The 26782-nt window shown below is 38.3% G+C and overlaps 1 protein-coding gene across 1 annotated transcript in view; it reads right to left on the bottom strand.

The window, feature by feature from the left end:
* CUBN (cubilin) overlaps window positions 1–26782 on the bottom strand; it is a 70806-nt gene that overhangs the window by 10927 nt on the left and 33097 nt on the right. The window contains exons 21-31 of the mRNA XM_010712704.2: window positions 26506–26677; window positions 25466–25672; window positions 22889–23038; window positions 21924–22045; window positions 19926–20151; window positions 17736–17923; window positions 15301–15457; window positions 13799–13948; window positions 7666–7866; window positions 5885–6014; window positions 4761–4978 (exon numbers count right to left, since the gene is read on the bottom strand). Of these exons, the coding sequence (XP_010711006.1) occupies window positions 4761–4978; window positions 5885–6014; window positions 7666–7866; window positions 13799–13948; window positions 15301–15457; window positions 17736–17923; window positions 19926–20151; window positions 21924–22045; window positions 22889–23038; window positions 25466–25672; window positions 26506–26677 (1921 nt within the window). The remainder of the gene's footprint in view (window positions 1–4760; window positions 4979–5884; window positions 6015–7665; window positions 7867–13798; window positions 13949–15300; window positions 15458–17735; window positions 17924–19925; window positions 20152–21923; window positions 22046–22888; window positions 23039–25465; window positions 25673–26505; window positions 26678–26782) is intronic.

Raw genomic sequence — 26782 nt, 5'->3', positions numbered from 1 at the left:
TCAGCTGGCCTCCGCAGCACTGGGCTCCGAGGCCAGATTGAGTACCTCCAGATAGATTTCTGGAAACCAGTCCTAACGGGCTGTGACATCTGTGCCAATCACTGCTTCTTTCCAAAGGCATGAGAAAATGCACTGAATTCAGCAGCATCATCTGCATGCCGCAGTCAAGGACACATTCTTCTAAGATTTTTTTTTGTAGGAGGGAGAAAAATTCCCAATGAGCCTGAGAGTTGGCTGCACAGCTCTTTCCCACCTGCCAGGCAGTCACTGCTGCTGTCAGTGCAGGTCACTGGTGCCAGTGGCAGCAGGTGCCGCAATTATTTATGTAAATCAGTACAAGAAATTACTACCGCTGGTTCAAGAATTTAGAAACAAACCACAAAACAAACACATAACTCCTCCCTATGCAGCAGGATGACCAACCAACATTCTACATTTTTTGCTGCCCATTCAAAAATGTTCTTTTTTTTTCCTAGCAATCTTTAACAACTCAAATGAAATCAGTGAGAACTGTACATGCTGAGCACTCATGGAAATCTGCACCCAGAAACAGAATACAGAGTAAGCCAAGGTTTTGGGTTGCAAGACAAAAATGGATTCAGACCTATACTAAGCAAAATTTGTTGTTGATAAAATAGCATAAAAGTACTGTGAAAAAAACTACTGGGTCTATTTTTTTAAAAAGCACATTTTAACTTCATTAGGGGAAAGCATAAGAGTAAACCCATTAGTGTCAGACACTTAGTGTACAGTGTTCCAAACAGGAAACAAGTAATTTAATACACAGTTAATAGCATAAAGGAAGGCAGACACCTCCAAGTAATTTATCAAGTAAGTTACAGAACACTTGGTCAGGAAGAAAAGCATATAGTTAATCTACAATACACATGCTAGATAATTTATGTGAGTTACCTAATCAATACATTTTTCTAATACATGAAATGAGAAGACTCTTTTTAAGAATATTTTTCTTCTACGCTCTACTGGCTTGTGATTTTTTTTTTTCCTATGTAAAAATAACCAATAGTCTGAAATGCTCATTTGAATAAAAAGGACTAAGGGATCCTTGAGGGAAATATTAAGCCAAAAGAGGACAATGAGACTATGAGCAGGCTACCAGTCTGCCTTGCAGAGGATGGGGTATTTAAGGACTTCTCTTGCATTCCAGCAGCCTGATGGTTGCCAAGGGGTTTGGAGGCATTTCTTTTGCCCTAGAGCATACATCATGAGTTTTCTCATTGTTGCCACCTTATTCTTCTTGCCTGTCTATATCCATCTGTTTTTCCTTGACTTGTGTTTAAATCACAAACTCTGACAGCAGATTGCTGCTTTATTCTGTCTGTGCAGGGTGTAGTGCAGTGGAGTTGTGGCCATTATCTGGTAAGCTCTAAGATAATGCATACAAGTTGTGGCATTAGCATTAATGAAGTACAACATGTTGCTTTTTAACAAAATTTAAATGTGAATTCCTCCTGTTTGCTTAAAAGAGATTGCATAGAAAAGGGGAGAGGAGGGATCTGACTACAGCTTTTAGCTAAACAGGATCTAGGGCTGCAGAGAAAAGGAAGGCAATCTTTCTAACCTTCTCCACACAACCTTCCCCAGCAATGCCAGCTCTGTTTTCCTTCTGCCTGTTTGATGAAAGCTCAGGAAGAGCCTTCTGGCCCAACTCACATATCTAACCATGTGTGACATTGCTTCTTGCGAATTCTTGTGGCTTTCTCAAACAACCTTAGTGAGCAGACCTGCCTTTCAGAAACTTTTTATACCCTTCTTTGATGGTTTAGAACGTGCTATATTTTTTGTTACTGAGACAACGGGGCTACGTACAAAAGTACATAGGCACCAATACAATTCTTAAAAGGGGTTGCTGATTCTTTAAATTAAAAAACAAGACAAAGATCCACACAAAATCTTAGAATTCTTCTTTGCCTTGATATCATATGCCTTAGAGTGATCACAGACTGGGGTGAGAGGGCCACCCCACTGCTGGATGGGAATAGGCAGAAGCTCTATTTATCACCAAAGCACAAACTCACAGCAGGCATGGCTGAGGTGTGTGCAGACTCTGTCCCTGCCAGCTAGGGTCAGCTGAGAACATCAGGTCTCCTCTTAGAGCTGTAGAGATAATCAGGAGATCTTTGGTCAAGTCACAGGCTCAGAATATGCAGACCTCACTTTTAGGGAAGAGATCTTAGCTCTTCTTACTGCACAGAGACATCCCAAGTAACCAAATGCCTTAAGCTGGTATTGATTTATCTTTTCTTATCCTTTTATTGATTGCCTGGAGGAGCACACATTCACTGTGGAAAGGAAGTATAATTCTCATTTTACAGACTGCAAACAAAGGCAGCAGAAAGGTCAGTAAGGTGAGTCTTTCTTTCCACTGTTATAACGCTCAGAGCAGGCTGAGATGCTCCAGTCAGCCCCAGTTCACCAGCTCAGCTTGAGAGCACATCTGGCATGCTGGTTGTGAAATGTGCATTCAGCAATATACTGCAAAGCATATGGAGTAGCATGGTGAAAGCAATTTTCATGTTTAACTCCTTGAACGCCTGGTTACTATAGATCTTGCTAGACTTCTTTAGTTTCCTATTTCATCTTCTTTCTCCCTCTCCAATGGCTAAAAGAATGTCTCCTTAGTAATAAAATTTGCAAGAGATGAACAATGCTTAGCCCTGGATTTTGGCTGTACCCTTGACAGAAGCCTCACCAGGGAAGAAACTGGAAGAGCTTGTGAGGAAAGAAAATAGCTTGTTTTGCTACAAATGGGTTTACTGTTTCTGCTTGCTTCTTTCCAATGCATAATCAGGGTCACTCACGACACTAAGCAGAGTACAATAATTATGTTATCCTGTTGTGCTTCCCTAGGGTAACTACAGAATATTGCAGAATATTGTGCTCATTATTTTGGTTTTATTTGCTTTCATTTGAAGCAGAATCTCAGATTTCATAGTACAAAGATGTGTCACAAGTTTTCCTGGATCTATATCCCAGACAAATCAAACAGCAAAAGTTTGTAGGACTGTGACTCATTTTTTCCTATTGTAACATACTTTTCTATTTTTTGGCCATCCCACACTGGCATGGGACTGTCAGAATCTTTCCTAAGGGCTGTGTGGTTTAGTTGGTGTGGCATGCTTCCCACAGAGGAGAAAGAAGACCTACCATTAAGCATCTCACCACTACAGGCACTTCGTCACACAACCCACATCTTCACATGGCCATTTTTTCCAGCTTGCAAATCCATTGCTCCTGAGTAGGTCTGGCAACCTCCCTTTACCTGGGAGCCTGCAAAAATGTCCCTCTGAAAAATAGACTAGTAGGTGTCAAAGTTTATTCATAAAAGCCTTCTCCTTGCTTAAGGAAATAATCAGACATGATGTTGACTGTCCACTGTGTTCTGTTGTGTGCTTAAGTAGAATTTCCGAAAAGTTATACAAATAAATCTAAATTCAGTGGCTATAGAAATTGACTATATGCCAACAGGAAGAGCATGAGCCTGGGGAGTTCCTGATGGTTTCACTCTGGAAGCACAAGCCCAGGATTTGGAAGATTTCTGACAATGGATGCCAGATAGTTTAAAGACAACAACACATGAAACATTATGTTACTGAAAATAAAAGTCTGTAAGACTGGTCTTAAAGATTATTGAAGCAACTACTGCGAGTCATGAAACAGAAGAGTTAATCATGGCAATGGCCATGCGGTTCTGTGGGAATATTTTTTTGGCAAAGACTGTAGATCCAGTTATTTTTCTTATCTGTAAATACTTTCTCAGACTCTATGAAATGAGAAATTCGCTGGCTAGGGGTTGGGAGGGGATTCAATGACTCAGCAGAAGACTATGTTTGTCCTACCACAAAGCCTTTCATTATGAACTGTCCAAGTGCCAGCTTTCTAAACCAGACAATTACTTCTTTCTAATCACAAACACAGTGAGTTAATTACACAAGAAACTAGAAGTGATGAAACAACATCAATTTACTTGTAATAATCATTTGTTGCTTATCATCCTTAAATAATTCACATTTTAAGAAGGTAAAAAGAAAAGCCTTTTAAAATGTGACCTTAAAAATAGACCACTGAGCTTAAGCATTTTCACAGGGCCATAACAGAATCACAGAATCGCAGGGGACCTCTGAGTCCAACCCCTCTGCTAAAGCAGGTACCCTGTAATAGGTCACACAAGTAAGCATCTAGCCTTTGTCTCATGTCCATCAAAACATTCAACATCCAGTGCCTTCTCATTATGACCCCATTCATGAGGGGGTCAGCTATTGATCCTCCAAGTCAGCTGAGATAAACATAGCTGTGCATGGGGGAAACCCTAATTTTAACTGAACTTAACAGTTTAGTTGTTAGAAGTGTAGGAGGTGAACTGCAAGGAAATAGAAATAATGAATAGGCTTGGGGCACCATCAACCTTTCAACACTGAAAAATGAGAATGGTCAGGCATTGCCAGATTTGCAGACTTTGGGTGTTGCTAAACCTTCACTTACTCAAGAAATGCTTGTGCCTTCGAAGAGGCAGGAAAAGGTTAACAAAGTATAAAAGGAATCAGTTCAGAAACAGGGATGGAATGCAGGCTGCTATAATCTTAGTCTTGCTTAGTTAATTCAATTTTGACAAGCTCAAAAACATTTTTCTGCTTCCAGTACCATTCAGTGTTTAGCGAGTGAGACCATAAACAGCTCTTCACCAAAGGAAGTCACTTACCAGCAGACTGCTGGGGATCTGAGTCTGATAATATCCTTACCTAAAGTCTCCCTGAATGATGCTTTCCATCCTCTGTCTGATCCAGAGAAGTCCGTACTAAATACCAGGAACAATTGGTTACCGGAGCTTTTAATATTTGGAGGCAGTTCTGATCCACAGAATTTCCCAAGGAGAGTAGCATGGGTATCTGAGCCATCATATACAGCCACGTAATCTTTGTAGCAGGAAGGAGATATTTCAAGCTGGAAGGTGTTGAATCTATAAAATACATTTGGAACATTAGATATGACATTTTCATTTCTAATCCTTGTTCTTAGGATTTTAAGGGCTTTTTAGGGCTTGAGGAAAAGCATAAGTAATAGCAACAGCCAAAGCCAGACATAAACAGATACCAAAGGTATTTTTATTCAGAAAAAAAAAACAAGCAGAACTATTAACTGCATGGCAAAATACCTCCAAATAAATAGTGACCCTCACCCACTGTGTCCCTTACAATACAAGCACACTTCAGCTTCCTATGAAGAAGCAGACCTCCCCTGTATAAACGTGTCCTCTCTCACTTCTGCAAATTGCTTACCCTGCAATTTCCTTGAGTATGTGAGAGGCACGTGAAATGAAGGCTGAGTGCAGGCCACCTGGGTCTACCACTTAGCTGGGAAATTACCACCTAGTGCACTGTCAGCACATACCTGACAGAAGAATGTACCTATCTTATAATTTTTTAATGTCAACAATTTGTGGCAACCCTATGTTCATTCTAGGCAGGACAGCACCCACTCAGGAGTATACTCTTTTGGGATGGATGTCTTTGCTTAGGCTAAAAGGGGGGCATTGGCCTTCTAATAGAACTGAATTCTTCTTACATCAATTCACAGCAGGTTTGTAACTCCCAAAGGCTGACAGAATTTAACTAAGTGAGCTGTATTTTTACAATTTCTTTGTCCTCTTGTTAGCCAAAGTGAGAAGCTACAATTCTGGTGATGTTCTGCTTATCAGTTACAGAGAAAGATGTGAGAGATTCTGATAAAAGGTGACTTCAGTAGACATATCTCATTTGCTTTAGAAATGGAAAGACAGAGGAAAAATTGTCAATCATTACCGTTTTTAATTGAAATCAGACACCATCCTTTCACCTTAATGACAAGCTGAAATGTGATTACGTACTTGAGGGCCACTGCTTTTCCACTTCCAACTGTGATGTAGTATGAACAGTTCATGTCGTTGTGATAATCAAGGACTGAATGGGCCGGACTGCTGATAACGCCAACAGAGCCATTGAAAGTGCCACCACAAGCTGTAGGGGAAGCGGAAAGGAGCAATCAGTGTCTGAATCCCAGCTGGGTCCCAAATCTCATAGTTCCAGATGTCACTAACCCTGGGGACTGTCCCTGCTCTGCCTGTGCTGGGGCTCACAGTGAAGAGGGATGGCTGTGCACAGAGCACATGGAACTGCAGCTGGGAGCGGAGGGCACTGCTTGGCTGCTCAGAGGTTCACACCACAGATGCTAATGAGACCAGGATGTGGGCTAATGTTTGTTCCCAGCTTGAGTGCTTGAGGGAACAAAAACTGTTATGAAACCAATTCTAATCTCCATTGTTAGTTTCAGCCTTTATTTTATAATCTTAACTTAGGGGAAAAAAAAAAAGCTTCCCTGCATCCTGTTGATAAATAGCCCAAAGCCACACACACACACAGTTTTTCATGTTCCAAAGGACGTGCCTTTGCCCAGGGTACCACCTTCACAAAGGCAGCCCCCTACAGGACTGCTGGATGCAGAGCTTCGATTCCTCAACCACAGTCGCCTGGCATCCTGGTGCACTGGCAGATAAAGGACAGGAGCCAGAAGGATAAAGAATCAGCATTATTCCACACTAGAGGGGGGAAGCCTTTTCCTTTTTTTTTCTTTTTTTTTTCCAGCAAACAATACTATTAGAGGGAAGAGGAATGTTAATTACTAGAATCTGCTTTGTATACAGCAACGTGCTTATAAGGCTGCAGTCATATTTCTCAAATGTCAGAAGTCACAAGTCAGATAGCAGCAATTAACTTGAGTGCATTATGAAGGTCTTTTTCATGAATAACTGCACACTGTCATCTTTCAGTGCCATTTTCTCCTCCTTGGCTGTATCAGGCCATTCATTTTATACAACATATTTAACTTAATGCTTCTTGTTGAGGCTTTAAACATGAGAAATATATTAGGGGAAATACCAAAGCTAAGAGCTCATCCTTTTCTATGCAGTCAGAAAATGAAATAACCTTCAAAAATCAAACTAGCGTCTCTAGAAATTAAACCTACAAAATATTACAATTGGTTTTGAAAATAAATTTAATCTCTTGTGATATTTATTTTCCTACAGATCTAAATATTAAACTAGTTGAAAAATTCTTTTTCAAATACACATTTCCTCTTTAATAAAAAAAGGAGGAGATCACATGTGAAAGACAAAAAGGTTTGGTGAAAATTTTTCTTACATAAGAAAAATATATCTAGATCCTGACTTTTATTTATATTGACAGCTGGCACTGCAAGAGGATCATCAACTGGGGCATACAGCTGGTTCCATTTAACAATCCTTTTCTGGCTCCTGCACTGTGTAAGGTAGTTCTAGTAAAAACCAACCTCCTGTATGTAACAGAATCTTTTAATATCTGGTGATGTTTCTCCTTAAGCATAATCTTAAAAAACAGAAACAATAAGGCCAACAACCTACATTACTTTTATCCAGCAAAGTGTTTCAGTTTTTAGCCTTAAGTAGTGTCTTGAAAGGAAGACGGTGAGATAAAACATCAGTCCACGACAAACAGCCCCGTATGTCCTGGACCACACGAATAACCTGTATCCACTTATGGTATTTCCAAAGTGAGGCACAGCATTTTCTACACTAAACCATCATCCAGCCTGAACAGTTCCATTACCTAAGCACAGGGCATGGGCACTTACCAATTGTTCTATACCTTGCCTGGAACCCAAAGCCTGCAATGTGTGAGTCTGTGTAGAAGTTGAGCAGCATAGGCCCAAAGACGCTGATAGGCTCAGGGACCTCACTTCCACAGAGCGTGACGACAGGTTGTGGGGTAACCCTGGTGCCCCTGAAGATGCTTACTCCATCATAAAGACAGATTCTGCTCAAGAGTGCTGGAGCTACATGGATATACAACACAAAAGTATTAGCATATTTTCCTTGAGATTTATTGAGCTGCAAGTACAAAGACCTCGCACAGGATAAAAATTATATTTTTATTACTTTCCATTCCAAGATCTCATTTGCTTGCTGAAAAAGTGAATGTCAGTTTTTAAGGTGCAGAAAAACTGAAGGACAAAAAGGCAAAGAGAATTCATATGTATATAAAACATCAGATTGGTCTTATCCAGCACACATCACATCATCTGGACAATGCTTCAAACCCTTTTAGTTCTTGGGAGCTTGTAACTGAGTGAACACCATCGAGGAGGATATAAGAGGACCTGATAAAATTAGAGATTTCCTCTGCTGATCAAAACTATGTACCTTTTGTACAGGCAACCTACTACCCAGCATTTTATCTTCTCCAATGTAGAATTACTCAATGTAGGGAATTTTATATGATTGAGAATTTGGGGGGAAATAAGTAATAATAATAATAATAATAATAATAATAATAATAATAATAATAATAATCCATATACTAACATATTTCAGCTCTGACTTCTTTCTCTCTTGAATTCCCCCAGACTTTGGGGTACCCAAACTCAGATTCTTCAGTTTGCTTCACAAGACCAAAAAATAAGAAAATTTAATCTGGAAGTTTGTCAGTTGAAAGCTGTAACTGTGGCAGTCAGTGGAGATTTGGAGATGATCAATCGTCAGGAAAAGAAATTAAGACTTTCAGGAGCAATCTACTTCAGGGATCAGGTCAAGTACAATTATTGAGGTGAGTGAAAAGCTGCCTATTCAGAAGCACTAAGAAAAATGGAAATGGGGAAGGTAGTATTCTGGAATCTTTCCCCCTACTTTTTTATTTTCTCATTTGCAGTTAGCTTTCTGGGGGAATGAGCCATCCTGTCCAACTCCTTGCCCCATCTTCCTATCTATCCACCTCACCACTTGCACTCATATTCAACTCAAACATGTTAGCAATGTAAGTTTCATAAAGGTCAGTGGCTGAGGAAGAGCCCCACAGGAACACCCAAAAAGACAACTGAGCTGTGTGTAAGGGCTGTGAGTTTGGGGAGGGACCTGCCAAGTACCAGCCACTCATACCTTGGGAGCTCAGGGTCAGATCACCACCTCTCTGCTGTGTTGGGAGCCATGGGCATGGGGAGGAGCTGCTGGCACCCAGGGATTATGGGATGTATGGTGGGATCTGGAGAAGCTGGGTATCATGGGAGCAAACAAGGAGCCATGAGCTATGCAAGGACCTGGATTAGTGCTGTTCAGGAGAAGCACAGAGCATCTACTGAAAATAAAACTCCATCAGTTAGTATGTTTAAACAACAATGGGGCGTTTTATTACTTTTTTTCTTCATTGTTTATAAGTATAATAGAAGCTGTTGTGTCACATGCTTACTGAAGTTGTGATATTTTGTGATCTATTAGCAGCAATGGGACAGTTACTTTAATTGCAAAGGATTCATCAGGAATTATCTAAATTTAACAGGAGATGCTGGGCCTACTGTTGCAGAGGAGTGATTCCTGCAGGTTGTCCAGCCAAAACACACACTACTTCCTGTTGTGGAAATCAGGATGGCTTGTATTGAATAGGATGACAAACAGGAATGGAGGGATCAGGGATCATTCTGATTCACACAAATGACAAAGAGGGCAGCGTGATATATTTTAGATCCTCTCTGGAGATTTAGTTTTCAAATCTTTTCTGCTCTCAAATGAAGATGATGTATTCTAATGTGCTTTATAATTATGCCAGAAGTGAAATATGGCACTAGTTCAAATTTGATAAGAGCTACTAAGATGGAAACAATTAGCTACATCACACAACTGATTGCATCATTAAATACAAAGTAAAAACATTCTTCATATCCCATTCTATTATTAAAAGGTTTGACAATGTGATATAATAATAATAATAAAAAACCACAATTTTAAAATACGAAGAAATGGAATAAATGAAATTGAGACAACTGCAATCTAAGAATGGGAAAACTTTGAGAAAGCAACTCAGACCTCTTTCTGAAAACTCTTTGGAGAAAGCAATGAAGGATAAATGTTTTTTCAGCAAAGCAAAGGTCTACAGTGTCCATCACAGATTGCTTTGAGTTTCTGAACTGAAAACACTAAGATGGTAATACCACACAAGGCACAGGGCAAGAGGTTTGATTTCTGGACTTGAATCGTTCTTGTTCGGGCCAACATCACTTACGATTTATGACTCCTGGTAGTGTCGATGATTGTTTGATCTCTCTTGTTTTCTCTATTTGCTTACTCACATTTTTTTTCTTAATTTCTCACCGTGCTGCAATGCTTTATTCTGCAAATAATCCTCAACCTCTGTCCTATCTCTTTGTGTCATACTTCCAGCCTCTAAACATATTCAGTACATCATCAGCAATTCTTCTCTGGGGTTCATTTACTCTAATTCTATCTTAGACCTTTTCTAGAGAAATTTCTGTCCCTTGCACAACAATGGAACTTTTTTCATGAGTCTCCAGAGATCTTTTCTTAGCCAGATGTCAGACCCACATCCTCTTTGAGATGACATACACTTTTCACATAGCCAGCTCTGCTCTTCTTCATAAAAGCCTTCTTGCTAAGAGCCTTTGCTCATCCTTCTGGCATTACTGTATTCCCCTCTTCTAATACATCTGTGAGAATTCAGTAAGACATCTCCTCTCCCACTGTCCTCTCTTCATCTCCACATTAGCTTTGTATAATTACATTTCCAATGGCAGATGTAACTACTGTTTCTATGCTGATGACTACATATGTCTACTTCCCTCTGCCAGGCCTCTTTCTGCTCAGACTAAGATCTTATTTTTGTCTCTGAACAAAATCATTTAATAGGAGAACTTTCTTCCCCTCTAGTCTTCCCTCAAATCTTCTTTCTGGACAGCCTCATTATTTTACCTGCCCTAATTAGGTCTATATCAATGATTTGGATCTCTCGGTTACTTGTCTAGTTATTAAAATAAATAAATTTAAGTTACTTGCCTAGCTATTATCTTTTAGACACACTTGTTCCTATCCTTCTGCATACCTCTAACTCTTACCAAGAAATAGTAATTTTCAATCACGGTTGCTGTGCATTTGTTTGCTAGCCTTGACAAGATTTCTTCCAAATACTGCTGTAAAGATTAATTACTTGGTATGATGTGAATACGTTTCTTTCTTTAAATTTCTGCTCTCATTTGCTTTTGAGGCCTTTTGTTGTCAACCTCTCCTCTATTTATCATCTCTTGGTACTTCACAGCACTGACAGATGCTGGTTTCCAAAGGTCACATGATAAGTAATTCAGTTGTCCTTACATTTTGAAATATAGCTTTGTGTTCTCTCCTTTCTATTTAGCAGGAATTTATCAGTAAAAACTTCAGACCAGTGTCAGTATACTCCATAAAATAATCTATTTGTTGGAATACTAGCTCACAAACCTTGACTGCATGTACGCCCCTAATTTTTTTTTATCACTAATAACAGTGTATTTTTTCCATCTTTCTGATTATAGTCATAAATTCTGCTTCATTTCACACTAAGACAGGATATACCCCCTTTTGTTTAATATCCACAAAACTTAACGAGGTCTTGACTAACAACTGTAGCATCTGGGATTTGTGGTAATGCAAATACTATTTAATGATGTAGGAGAAAGATTACACAGGTATATATTCCAATGCAATATGTTAACCAGATACTAAGCACAAAGTACTATTTGAAAAGCAAGCAATTGCAAGTTTTTCATATATATATCCTCTTTCAAAATAATCTATTGCAAAATGTCTATTTTCTGAAATGCCTAGTAACAACTGTGAAAGCAGATAGAGAAGACTGCAATGAAGATTTTCTTCTTACATGTCTTGTGTGAGCTACTCTGTACGGCTGCCTCGAATAGTCAGTGGGTTAAGAGAGTCATTCAGAAGGGAATTCAATTCACCTGTACAACATATTTGTCCTTGAGTTTAAAGCATGATTTTTTGCACTTCGCTATAGGAGATAAATCTAAACTAGATGTCTATTTTCAAAATATCAAGGTCAGAAAAAAATATATTTTTCCTGCCTACCAAAAAGTAGGCAATATAGATTACATTTTGAATACAAAAATCAGCAAATGCAGTTCTCTCCAGCTCTCTTTTATTTTGAGTTATTACTTGCTATATTTAGTATTTAATAAATATTTAAGTACATGCATGTCACATTCATTAGATTCCAAATATTGTCTTAGTATCACTGCTGTAGGTTAGTGGCCTCATTTAGAGTCATTCTTAAATGAGAACAGGCCTCTCATTGTAACTGGAAACATAACCACTCTACAGCAGAAATCTGTGACTAAACCATGAAGTCATTCAATCTGTCACTGCACTATGGCCAATTACCTCCTGCCTTCTAATTGTCTGAAACAATATCTCAACCAGTTAAGTCAATGAGATATGTATGCCTTACAGGCATTATTTTAGATACTCCATTTCATTACTAAACAACCATGAAAAAGAAAAAAAAAAGAAAACAATTTGATTTCTTATCAAAGGTCAAATAGGTAGTAAATTATAACAACCGGAAATACAACTAAACTTTAAAACCCCAATCCAGAACATCTGTGCTAATATAGTGAAAATTTTAAAGGCCACACTCAGCAAAAATCTCAGCAGGTGCAATGATTCCATACACAAGAATAACTGGAAATGGTTTTAACAAATGCTGTCAGACATTGTCGTGCCTTTGTGAAAGAACTGAGGGAGTTCATGCTGAAAACCCTGAGGCACATGCTTAACAGATTCATTTCTGCGTGACAGTTTGCAAGATGGCATCTTCAATATTCTTTTCCATTTAAACTCATGCAATTTCTCTTTCCTATGTTTGTTTTGTTTTGTTCCTCTTTGCTTAAAAGATTCTGAAGAAGATTAATAAACACATTATGACACTGGAAAGTGCCATACTTCTCCTGTTATAACCAGCTGTCCTTTAGCTGATAACCAAGGTTCTTTCCTTTCATGTGACTTAAAACTTCTATTTTATGTGGCCTAAGGAAGCTTACAACAATAAAAGGTCAAATTGCCCAGCAAGAAATAGAGTATATTTAATATTTTTTAGGTCCAAGCCAGTGAAAACTTAAAAATAAAATTAAATAAATCTATTTCTTAACTTTGAGATTTGAAGAAAAAGTATGCATCTCAGTTCAGTAACAAATTACACAAGATTTTCTCTGTCAAATTGACTTCAAGGGAATCGGATTAAGATTGCCTCAAAATATGTGATGCCATTCGAATAATTTGGACATACTCTATATTTTCATGACATTTCCACCCATGAAAACCTGCTCCTGTCAAAATTGGGAAAGTCTGACCATTCATACCAGTAAGGCCAGATATTATACCTATTATTTCTTGACTAGTGGTACCAGACTTGAAAAATCTCAAGGGGGACTTCTGTTCATGGTCAAGTATAGAGTAACAACTTTTATAGCATTTCAGTTACTGCTGTCTTTCACCTAATTCCACTTTTAGATTTCTTACATCCTCATATTATACTCAGGTATATTTATATAAACTTTATCAGTTAGGGAGACAGAAACACTGGAAAGCAAAACAGCTGGCCAAAGATAAAAAAGATCATAAAATGAATGGTAAAAAAAAAAGACAGGAACAAACATACAAATTGGCCACAATCCCTCTTGTACTCTAACCATCTGGCAAATCCCCTGCTTCAGTGTTGTAAAATATACATGTGAGCTCTATCTTCATTCTTTTGGATGCCTTCACTGACACAAAACTGAACCCATGCAAACTCTCTCTGTAAATATTTGTCTGTAAATAGTTTTCAGAATGGAAATCAAACCATTAACCATTTTCCATGATAAAGGACTTGAATGTTTTCAAGTAAGAAGTTATGCTTCATGGTACATTCATACATAACAAAGAACCAATTACCTTCCAAGTGGAAAGTCTCAAACTCTAGGATTACCAGTGACTGTGGCCCCCGATCTATGATATAACTGCAGTTCAAGTTGTCGCCATACTGACTAGGGTAGTTAGGAGAGACAATACGACCTGCAGGACTGGTAAAATTTATTCCGCATCCTGCAAACAGAAATAAATAAGGCATGGTTAAAATCTGGGTAATAATATCATTTCAGTTTTTCAGAAGCAAAACCAATAACATATAGAAGGACCTCATCTCTCCTTAAGAGGCTGATAAAAAAGCCAAGGAATCATATAGACTATAATAGGAAAAGTAGGTCTTATACAAGCATACAGAAGTGCTTTGGGGAAACACGGCCTTCCTGCCTACAGTCTCCCATAGTTTCTTGGCAGCTTGTGGATAAGACCAGGCTGCAGCCCTTCAGTCCAGTGACCATAACACAGCACTGCTGTTCTTATGGGCACAGAACTTGCACATTTCATAGTCCCTTTGTACAAACAAGTGTGGCTGAATTGGCTGGGGGCTGGGATGGTTACTGGGGCACATTAGCAATGTAGCCTTTTCTGAAATTGCCTGTGTTAGCCCAAGTGGTTGCATCCATGCTTCATGTCTGACAGACAGGGGGATCCAGCCTGCAGTAGGGCCAGCTCTGGGTGGTTTTGCAGTACATGCAGGCAACACAGGTTTGCTGCTCAGAACTTCTCAAGCACACAGAACTGTTCATTTTCATGAAGCTCACTCTGATCAAAATGGTTTTGAAATGCTGCTAGGGGCTCCTCTTTTTTTTTAAGCCTCTATCTTTATTTTATTATGTTTTATTATTATTATTATCACTGTTTATATTAAGCCTGTAGCTACAGGCTTAAAAAAAAACAAAACAACGTGCAGCAAATTGCTGGTATAAGACTAGAAACAGGCCTGTGAAATTTGTGATTTTCTCCTTTAAGAGGTTGCACTTCCCTATTAGTTGATACTGACAAGATTAGCTCAGATATTGCAAAAGAAAAGCCATTTCATTTCAGAATTATTTATGCTTCAATAGTGTCTTCCTTCCAGCACTTAATTTCTCACTGTTCTAATCTGAATCCAGTGAAAGGACAATGGTTCCCTTTGGCAGCATCCTACAGAAAAGCTGCAAACAACTGGTGGTGACTGAGTACTAACTTCCACACTTCCAGCGAAATTGGCCCCTACGAAATACATTCCCTGGGGAAAAAATATGAGAGGCACACCCAAGAACTCCGACTATGTGAATTGCAAATATAACAAAGCAAAGGCCAGTGCAGATCAGTAGTCATCTTTTCTGAGAGCAGCTTATGAGAATGGCCATTGGTGAGTCCCAAAACTGGAGCATACAGTGCTCCTATTGCATTTAGAAAGGGAGTTCTTGCGATCAAAAGCTGGATAGAAGCTTCTATACATCACTGGACTGAGATATGCCTTGATACACAGACATAAACTAACCCAAAGTGGACGTTTAGATCAGCCATCTGGCTTAAATGCCACTTACTGCTTATGAAAGATGCAGAGAAACCTTGCCCAGGAGCATCCCGAGACTGAAAAACTGTAGTTATGATATTGTTTGGAGCAATAACAGGGTCAGGAGCTGAAGTTCCGCATCCTGTAGCTAACAAAGCTTCTTCTTCTTCATGATTTCCTTGCCATACCTGAGAAACCCAGATTACAAACAGTTCAGTGTTTTTGCCGTCCATGTAGCTTTACATGGAATTCCGTTACCAGGAATTACATACACAGCTGTTCTTCCTGTAGACTTAAGGTAGGATTCATCTCACTCTAAAACTTAGATGTCTAGATTGGAGCTAAACATCCTTGTTCATTTTACAGTCAGTAGGGACAAAAAGACTTAAAAGGAGTGAATCTCAGAAAAATTTTGGTTCCAGAGACTTCTGAAGGGCATCTGGAGGTCATCTGCTCCAACCCTTTACAGAGAGCACAGCAAATGTAGTTCAGGTCCCGGGAACTGGAGAAAAATATTTTATGCACATCATCATCTACCTCAACCTCAGATCACTTACCTCCATATACTCTATCAGTATGAGTATCAGTATATACAACAAATTATTAAATGCAAAAATTATATTATTCATAATAAAATTCAACAAAAACCTAAGGGAAATTTAGTAACGTCAATCTGGAAAATTTGGATTCTTACTATCCATTCTTATTATCTTGCTAATAAAAAATTCTTCTAGTTTTTGCTGTGTTGCATTCACTTATTCAATGACTAGTATTAAATGACGGAGAGGATTAAAATTAATATCATTCACAAAACTATAATAAAGGAAAACATTCATTTTTGAAAATTTACTTTAATTGTATCAATAGCTAATTTGAGTTTGATCAAACCATGCATTCAAGAATCGTATGCATGTTTAAAGAGTCATTTAAGTGAAACCTCCATTGAGTAATTATTTAAACATGTACTTGATGTTCACACTTTAAGCACTGAATTTCAGCACATGAATAAAATGAAACGTAGGCATAAATATTTTAAGCTTCTTAGTGCTTAAATCATTTCCTGAATCAAGATGTTATTTGGCAAACACTCCTATAAGAAAAAAAGCAACACAGATTTACTGTAATAACATATGCATTTTTGAGTTTAGTTGTATTTTATACAAACCATAAGATAAATAAATAAATAATCAGTTTTTAATTAACATATTTTAAATAAATCTGAGTGGATAAAGAACAGTCATATGGAATTGTGATTGCTCTAAGAAATCATTCTAGAAAGGGTTAGCCAAGGGTTAGCCTGTATGTGTAAGTATATGAATAACCTCATTCATCTGGCCAGGTGTTTGAGGCAATGGATGCTCAAAGGATTAATATAAATAAACCATGGCCTGTCCAAGATTTTGCACAGTCACTATTGATTTTGGATTCCTCCTTTTTGGCTGCTCAGCTCAGAATGAACATGAGAAACTTACATCTGCTCAGCACTTCCTCATATCCAGACATATAACTCAAATAACTCATATAACTCAAGGTGAACAATCACCAAATATTTCAGGTTTTTCTCTTAGGAGAATATCTCCAATTGATATTTTTTTCCCATGTTACTTGGAGCAGTTTGGATATGCAAATTTAAAGCACCTTTACTAAGTAATATTAAGCTTTGTATATTAGTTAAAATGTATTATATTACAGTAATCAGTCAGAGGAGCAGGCTATGAAAAAATAATTTTTTTTTCCCCCAGCTTTCAGAAATAAGTGCAAGTGAAGCTTGTAAGTTTCTAGATGTAGATCAGATGTAAAGCTGCTCAAGACTTCCTACATGTTGTCAATTATGTTTGACCTTTATTGTAAGTGGGAGTTGTACTGCTGCAGAGAAAATGTGCACAAAAAACACTGAACATATGCCAAATGCCTGAGAAAAAAAGTGACACTGTGAAAAATTCAAAGCATGTCCACTCTATTCTATTGCTTTGAAAACAAGTGGCTCTTGACAACCTATGAAAGATAAGAATGCTATCTTTGTAGTTTGAAATAAGAAAAATAATGATTAGTATAGTTTAAATGGCTCACGAGTGTTTAAATGGCAGAAGTGTTGTGTCACATTGCTGTTTTATAACTCACTGGAATAATTCAAAAGGTCTTTTCATTTCACAAAACTTTCTCATTATTTCCTGGTTCTGAAGCCATATGTACTTTTCTCATATTTGCCATTTCTGTGGCGGTATGCAAGGGGAGGGGACCCTTCTGAAGTTGGGACCTCAAGTGCTGCTGAAATTAGAAATATACAGTTCTCAAAATTTGTGGGAAATAGACTGTATTGGTACAAGGATTCCACTTCAAATTTTCTCTTCTTCTTTTTTTTTTTTTTTTGTTCTTGACATCTTAACCACAACATGACTGTAAAACAGAATTCTGGAATCGTGACTTCTTAAAACGCTGCTCTGCCGAGCTGAGAAATCATTTTACCTTCACAAAACTGCTCTGGCAGCTTCCATCACTATATGGGATCTGGAAGTTATTGTGGAAGATCATCTCCAGGTGTTTGCTTTCATGTGTAATGATGGTCCACGTGCATCTGGTGTTCATGGGAAAGTTTTGAGGCCAATGAGGAGATTTGATCATACCACTGTCTGAATGAATGATCCCACCACACCCTAGAGAAATGAAAAACAAGTGAGAGAAATGTTAAAATATTTCCTGTTCATGCTGCCTGAAAACTCTGAATGTCTGCTCACTTCTGTGGCTTCAAGGCTGAGAGAGGAGAAGCCCCAGTACCCATCCAAACTCATCTTTTCCTTAATTTCCTTTCTCCCAGCCCTGCAGCAGGGAGGTAACTTCACTCAAGAAGCTATCTCCTTATGTTTCACTTTCTTGTCTTCACAAGTTCTCTCTCCTTGCCATTTCGTATCCTTTTGCTCTGGCCCATCCATGTGCCCCTGACAATGAGAAGCGAATGTTGCTTACGTAAAGAGTAAATATCAGAAGTAAATTAATAAGGAGTTTCTCACAAGATTGCACAAGCTCCCTCCTGCACAACATGGCATGCATATAATGACTGACAGCGATTCAGAGAAGTACTCTGGGGAAAAAACCCTCAATCTATGCTGATCCCTTGTTTTCTCATCCCATATCATGCAAATATTCCAGTTTCCCATGTGAATCTACTTAGTTTGTATCCATTCACCCAGGGCAGAATAGTGACGTCTCCTCCAGTCCAGGCAGCCCTGTGTATCTCTGTAGGATTAGGGAGGGGGCTAAAAGCCATGCCTTTAAAAATTGTTAACAGATTCGTTTATAAAAGGGAATAGCTAATCATGGCTCTGCTGCATCTCATGTTCTCATATATAATAAGCTGGGTTAATGTAAAACATACTTGCAGGTACACTGCCAAGAATCTTACTTTTCCTCAATTAAAATTATAATATTAGCTTTAAAAGGAAGATTTTATTGTTAATTTTTCTGTGTTAGATTGTGGCAATTGTGTTTGGGGTAGGACTGTGAAGGCATGTTTTGGGGTAGGACTGTGAAGGCATGTTTTGCTCATACATCCAGAATGCAAACCCAGAGTTTCTTGGTAAACAAAGGAGAAGAAAGTTGAGGAAGGGAAAGAAGGTATCTAAAAGAAAAAAGAAATCTTCACAGAGAGAATACTGACTATGCACACTGCGTGTGTGCGCTGGTGTCTATTGTGTCAGCGGAGGCTGACCTTTCTTGTGCATGAAATCTCAGTGACAACACCAAAAAGTGTCAAAACCTGCTTAGACAGTGTATACTCATGCAAGCACAAACTATTAGTACATGTAAGAAAACACACCATCGGGCAGTCACCAACATTCAACTCAGGCACATTAGCTGCCTGTGTGGACCATTAGATCATTAACTGATGGAAAGCTAATCAGCAGCAGCCAGGATTGCAGCTGGAGGTGATGCTGGAGAAAGCATTGTGTGCTCTGTGCTGATGCAGGAAGATGCACTGAATTCTTCCCTGACACCAATTGTCATATCTAGACTTGCAGTTAGTCACCTGATCCTGGACAGTGTGCAGATGGTGAATCACCTTCATTATTTTTCATATTCAAAGAGATTATATTTTCAACAGTTAGCTTCCACAGGGGGATGACAGCTTCTTAAAATGTACCAATTTAGTCCTGCACACACACCAACATCTCCATTAAAGTTAGAAGTTTTAAGGCTGCTGAGTCACAAGTGCTCTTTAAGAATTTCTGCCTGCTTCTGTTTTGAAACTGATCTCTTTCCAGTTTCAAATGCTTAAACCAAATCAAATTGTGAAACAAATAACATTTGAGAAATGAATGTCTCACAGTTGCTGACAATAGATACCACTGCTGGAAGGATAATGAGCATGAGATCAATTTACAGGCATCAAGAAATTGCCAGTAGGAGGCTTAAAAAGTACATCTTTCCAAAATTGATTTTATTTTTATTGTGTGAGATTAATAAACACGAGCTTAATACTATTTTAATACTAGCTTCTCTCAGGAATGCTGGAGATGTTGACAGGTACTTATTTTGTTCTGTGATACAAACTTAATTAAAGAGGAAGAATCCTGTTTCATCTTGTACTTGAAAAGTGCTGGGTAGATATGATGTATTGCTGTGCTAGACCAAGAAAAATAACAGTAATTTTTTTCTTACCTAGAGATTCTGCTGTCCATGTTGCGAAAAACCCACCTCCTTGAATTGAGTGGTCAGAGTTAAAGATAACCAGTAGCTTGTTGGAGCCTGACTGAATGATCCCAGGGGATTTATTTCCACAGTACCTTCCTATGACAGGAGACCCAGGAGTGCCACCATTCAGGATAGTAACAGAGTCCCACTTACAAAGTGAATGATTTTCAACATGGAAGGCCGTAAAATTGAGCTGCAACAGACAAAAGCAAAGTTCAGAACCTAGCACTGGTAGAGAGTTAGAGCAATTCCAGTCAGGTCCTGTGACCATTCTAGTACAACAGTTCTGGGGTATGCTCAGAAGTCTGAGACAGACTTCACCTTCATGCTTTCCTGTAAGTTTTCCTTGGATTCTTCCTGCTATAACAGCAGATACTTATCATGAAGACTGAAATGAAATAGAAACATACAAGTTCAAAACAGGGAATATTTGGATTTAGTTATATGTTTGAAGTTGAATCGTCCTTCAGAACAGTCTGAAATATACACAAATACTGAACTGCTCTCCTGCTCTCAAAGCTTCTGATTATGGGTGTATAAGTAGTTATGTAAGCAGAAAGATAAGGCTTTTTTTCTCCTATTACTTTGAATCAAAACAGTTAGCAGTTGCTAAAAGTAATACTAGTTGCTATTAAATCTGAGAGAAACAGTTGCATGGTTGGTTCCTATGGGTCTGAACTCATCACATAATAAACTAGGCTGGAAAGGCATGTACTGCTGCCTTCTCCCTCCTCCCCGATAACTATTTGTCCTTGGATTGATATGCACACAGGAGGGATTTCCAGTTTAAAGGTATAGGTTGTTGATCTAGTAGATTTCTGATTTGTTGATGTTGCAATACTCGGATACGCCTATGGCTGCCTGGCAAAAAGGTGCATGTTTTTTCCTCTACCACTTCCAGAACTGGAATCTTTGTGATGAAAAGGTTTAGCAAATACATAGAAATTCTTTCTGTAACTGTTTACACCTATTCATTTCTAAAAGAGCTCTGCCTGAGAAAAGACCAAATACAAATCTAGCTTAAATTTTTCAAGTTTGGAACTTTATCAGCAACTGAAACTGGTGGCATGTAATAGAAAAAGTTTGTCTGCCTTCACTGAGTAGAAGGCTACTCCGTCCTTTGAAATTTAATATTAGTTCTGCTTTAAACAAATTTGTGGATATTTAAACTTTTTCATTCTACTAAAATGATACTGTAAATGAGTCATGTAGTCAGTTATCAAAATATCATGCAACAAAATAATTAGGACTCTGAGTTTGCATTTTTTTTTAATGCTTTGTAATTGTAAACAAAGAAAACATGACAGGAAAATAGTTAAAGCCATTACACATGAAATCTGCAATGTATTTTGACAAAATTGTTTTTAGATTTTTTTTTTCTGACCTAGACCTCAAATGTGATTTTGAGCTGTTCTGCAAAGGATCAGTCAAATAGTTCGGCGAGTGAAGTCTAGCACTGCTTTAAGGGCACTTAAATTGGTGTCTCAGCAGTGTGGCTGAATGAGGTAGCGCCTCAGGAGGCTATTTATATTTATTAGGATATTAGGGTACAACACTGACATAATTTGTACCAGTAAACATATTATCTTCTAAGTAACTATTAAGACACAGAACTAACTTTCCAGTGTCTTCTAACGTTTCTGCAAAAGTACATTTATTCTCACGACAGTGAGCATATCCACACACATCTAATACTAGGAGTTATTTTCCTACAGATAGAAAGGCATCGATTTGAAGGGGAAATCAGCGTTATGGCTTTGAGGTCAAGATAGATACAAATCTATTTTCCAAAAAGCACAATCTAAGTTAGTTGTTTCACACTCTTCCTTAAATAAAACAGAGGGGGAAATTTTTCATTCCTCCACATTTCTGATTTTCCAAATTATCTCAAAGCTCTTCTCCAAAATTCAGAGGGTGCTTTTTCACATTGCCAGTCATGCACACAGTTGTGGCATTATTACTCACAGTGATGGTTTCACCTTCAGGGGCTTCCAATAACCAGGAGCAGTGATTCAGGTTGCCATATGGCTCTGGGTAGTTAGGACTTGAGATAAATCCCCTTTCATCTGACTGTATACCACCACAGGCTGAAGAAAAGAAAGTAACATTTCAATACACTGAACACTATAAGCAAATGACTGGAATATTATTCACCCTGAAGTAGTATTAAAATATAATTAGACTGATGCAGGTGATTTTGGATGACACATCCATGGGTGAATAATTTATTGGGAAAGCCCAAATTTTAAAACCTTTGTCACTGAATTACTGAGTAAACAGATGAATGACCTTGAGAGTTCATACGTATTCTGAGTATAGCTCTGCAAAACCTTTGGCAATTAACACTTACAGATGCCTTTTCTGCCTTATCTTCCATTTGTTTATCTCAGACTTAGGAAGCAAACTGATGCCATTCTCGGGCCAGCATAATCAAAACAAAAAGTTGTCTATGTGTCTAGATAACCCCCAAGGCTAAATTCAGCTGTGACAGAAAGAATAGTTGTGCTGGGCCATAAATGGCAAAGTGGTGTAATTTGCACTGATATGGCTCTAAGTCGATTTCAAAATGAGTGCAAGGGTTCAAGCAGCAGTACACAACTCAGCCATGCTAGCAGTCTGGAGGCCTATTTGTAGTGAGTCAAACTTGGCTGGTATTACCTGTTATGTCCCTATTCCCAAGAGCAGACAGCTGTTCTGAGTGTTGCAGTGCATTGCAAAAACTCAAATGTGGTTCGGGGAATGGGATCAAAGAAGCAGAAAATAAATCTGAAAGCTAATTTCTAGCATATGTTTGCTTCAGATGGATATAAATAGTTGCAGAAATTGCAGAGCTTCTGAGGATCTCTTTGAGAGCTGATCCCGTGGTATGAATTCTCAGTATCACCAAATGAATGGCAACATTTTCCTTAGCAAAGGCAATAGTCATTTACCTTCAAATACGTAATGGCCCAAGAATCCTTTATCTTCTGTGTTTTCATCACTTACAAAGTGTATCCAAACCTGGTGTGCAGCTATCACAAGTGGCACTGATGGTGCAGCCTGACCACAGAGTTTGGCTATTAGATCTCCATCAGCATCCCCTGAGCAAAGAAAGAAAAGAAATACAGTTTCTGAATTCTAAAACAGGTACAGAAACATAGGGAAAACACGCATTTTATTTTATTTTGACTAGAAAACGAAGTATATATTACAACAGTTCAATCTAATTTTTTTTTATAAGTATACTTAGAGTGCTATGGTTCATTGACACAATCTAAATCTCTTTGACAGTGTTCTCTTCAAAGCTATATTAATTATTCTTTTAATATTTTGAGCTCCTTCTCTCCTCTCTCTGCACACTTTTGTTTTGTATTGCTCATCAGACTTGAAAACTCAACAACAGATATACAGAAGTTTTGGGGCAGAATGAAGGGAAGAGATGGCCCAAGGACCTTATTGCATGGAAGGCTATTGAGCCTATGCACTCATGGCATCCATCATTAAAGTCAACAGGAATTTTGAATTTTCTACAGTGTAAGGATATGCTCGGAGAGCATGCCATCACTGCTGTATTATTGGTGCAAATCTCTTTCCCATGTACTGTTCTGCATATAGCAAAAAAAAACAAAAATAAACAAACAAAAAAACCTCACCCATATTTGCTCAAATCACCAAAACCACAAAGGAAAGCATGACAGAGACAGAACCAGTTCTGTTCATGCTGTTGTAAGCTCTTATTCCATCATAGTGGTAGAAATATCCATTCCTGTTTATTACTGATATATGTTTAGGAAAAGGAAAATAACTGTAATAGTGTTCCTCAGGACAGCCAGATAATGCTATTCCTAAGTCTGCTTTTCTAATAACAGCAGTGTGTTGCTCTTAAAACTGTCTATTCAATAGCATCTCCTAGCTCCATGCAGAATGGCAGGCTGTTCTTGCAAAGTCAAGAGAGCAGAAAGGAGAAATTTTGGGCATTCTTCAAAGTTCAAGCATGGTTATTCCAGATAACCAAGGTTGAGTAGCTTCATCCTTCTGCTACATGCAGTGACACAGCCCAGCATTGGAAATGCCCTGAACCCCAAGCATAAAAGATGACACAGACTAAACTCTGTTCTTTTTTTCTTTTTTCCTCCATACAGTATAACTAATTGTGTTGTATGGATAACTCAAAATAATTTTACACATCTCAGCCTCATTAGAGTTGCTGGATGACTTCCTGCTGAATTGGATTTTCCAGAAATTCATATCTACTGTGTTGGGAGACTCAAACAGCATCTACCTGAATTTGCCAATATCCTGCACCATCTGCTTTTTGTGGCTTATTAAAAGTTACTTGTCAGCATGCAGAGCAGAATTAGGGACTGCTTTTGGGAAACTGAAGATCCACTAGTATGGATATGGATAGAATGTGCTAAATAGAAATGCTATTTGGATTACAAAAATGTATTAGTGCAAAAAAAAAAACTGACCTTATTTATTTCTTTATTTTGTTTGTATTGCCTGGAGATCTATGGTTCACAATAAAGCAAGGCTAGCAAAAACTGATGAGTAGTTGATCAGAAACATTTTGTAACACGTTTTTCAGAGTTTTCTTTTTATTATTTCCCAGTTCCAGTGCATTGTGAGAAGGAATTGTTAGACTTTGCAGCAGTGCATGCTCTGGCTCTGCACATGATAAACTAATGCAATGCAGCCAAGTGATCTCATTCAAATTAATGCATATGAGCATGTAACAGATTCCTGCTCTCAGACCCCAACCTTTCGGCAACAATTTCCTGGTAAATTAAAACCTGCTCTCATTGGGACTTACAGATTTATCCTTTCAGTGAAGAGGACAGCTGGAGCTTTCATACTACATTTAGCATTAGCTGAGTGATTTTCATATGACATTTCCAGTTGCTTTTTATTGTGGATAGCTAAACATACCCAAAGATGCAGAGATATTACCAGTGCAATAACTTTGTTACTGTTTTTCTTTTTAAATGCTTTAGTCTGTATTTTCTGACAAAGTATCACAGGAAATACTAATTTCCTTTTGGAAAATCACCTTGTAGTTTACAAAACTGGAGTACGCAGCCAAGAGCCTATGAATAATTAAAGCATTCTTTAATCCACTTCTGCTGTCCCTGGAGATATCTTAAGAGCAAGGAGAGAATGGGCTATGGATAAAATAATTTTTTTAACGACTTCTCCCTGACTGCATTCTTCCAAGGGATCTGAGGTGAAATTCATATTGTATGTATTGCAAACACCACAGAACAATTTATAATCCAAAGATTTATACTCTCTTTTTGAATTTTCTGTCCTGAAAGAGTGATGAGATCCACATATCCATTGCACTGGTATTGAAATCCCACTACTGGGCTAAAAGGCAAAATGGGAGGTATGCATATGAACACTCTCTCAAATGGACAGACCCTACAACAGTCAGTCTCTGTGAATACATGAACAAGATTTGGTACAAACATAGTTGCACAACCAGAATCTTGATAAGCTTAATCCATTCTCCTTCTGAACATACCAACCTATGCGTAACTCTAAATAGTCGTACTGGCAGTCCTGATGATGTTCCAAGTGGAAATCCTCGAAAGAGATATATATGGAGGAGTTGTAGCGGGAGGGATTTTCAATGGTCCATTCACAGTTCAGTTTACTTGTGTAATTCTTAACACCATCATAACCAGGAGAAGAGAAATTCCCACGTGTATATCCCATCAGAGTTCCACCACAAACTGCAGAAACAATATAATTTATTTTAAAATAGTAGTGATTCTTGTACAAACAGAACACCCATCCCTGTTCATAATGCTGTGTATAAGAGGATTCTTACCTTGGAAGCTATTTGCAAATCTTTAAAAACGTGTGTGAAGTGAAGAAATAACCGTTACTCACAGCATGAACACATTTCAACACCACCATCAATGCAACAAGCATTAGCTAACTTTGTGAAAAAATCTCATTACAGTTCCAACTCAGTACTGCTCAGCTTCCAACCATTCCCTAATTCAAAATTCAAGAGAAGATTTTTCTGGAATATACCCTCAAAGAGCAGCACGCCCATGCTAGAATAGGATGCATATGTGGGGGAAAGTTTGAAAGACTTAAGGCCCTAGTACTAAACGTCTGCCAATCACCTCCCTGGAGGCTACACTTGCAAAAGTAGGTTAGCAGAACTCTTTCACAAGCTACAGGAAACTAATTACCCCCATGAGAAATAAGGAAGCACTTGAATTATTTAAGTAGACCACAGCAGTATGCCTTTTAGATTTCTTCATGGAATAGGGCCACTTTAGATCATCTCTAACACAGGACTAAACACAAAACAATAAATCAGTAGTGAGAGTAAGGACTGTGAGGTTGTTCTTTTAATTTGAAGTCCATAACTGCAAGAGATTCCCCATTTTTTCCAAGTCCTTCCAACTAATTAAAGACATGATATACACCCATCCAGAAAGGTAAGGGAGAGAAAAAGGTATCAGAGATCTGTTAGCTGTTTCACTCATTTTTGTCATGCACCAGCAATTTAGTTATGAAATGAAACGTTTAATTCAAACACACAACTTACCTGAATCTTCATTGGATGTGTATGAGACACTGAAGCCTCTGGTTGCATGGGACATATCTGTCACCAAAACAACTCTCATAGTGTTTCCAGAGGATTTCACCTCAGTGCCTGGGTTTACCTCACCACACAGCTTGACCAGACGGGGAGAGTTCTGTCTGAGGCCATTGTAAACCTGTTGGGTCAAAATAACTCTTCTGAGATACATTCTTATAAGCATCTCCTGTACCCTACAACAGTGCTTTACCTCTTTAAAACAAAGTTCCTTGATGTCTTCACA

This window comes from Meleagris gallopavo, chromosome 6, assembly GCF_000146605.3.
Source record: "Meleagris gallopavo isolate NT-WF06-2002-E0010 breed Aviagen turkey brand Nicholas breeding stock chromosome 6, Turkey_5.1, whole genome shotgun sequence".
In the NCBI taxonomy this organism is placed as follows: domain Eukaryota; kingdom Metazoa; phylum Chordata; class Aves; order Galliformes; family Phasianidae; genus Meleagris; species Meleagris gallopavo.
Note: the sequence above shows the minus strand (reverse complement) of the source record. Positions and strands in the feature narration are given on the sequence as shown.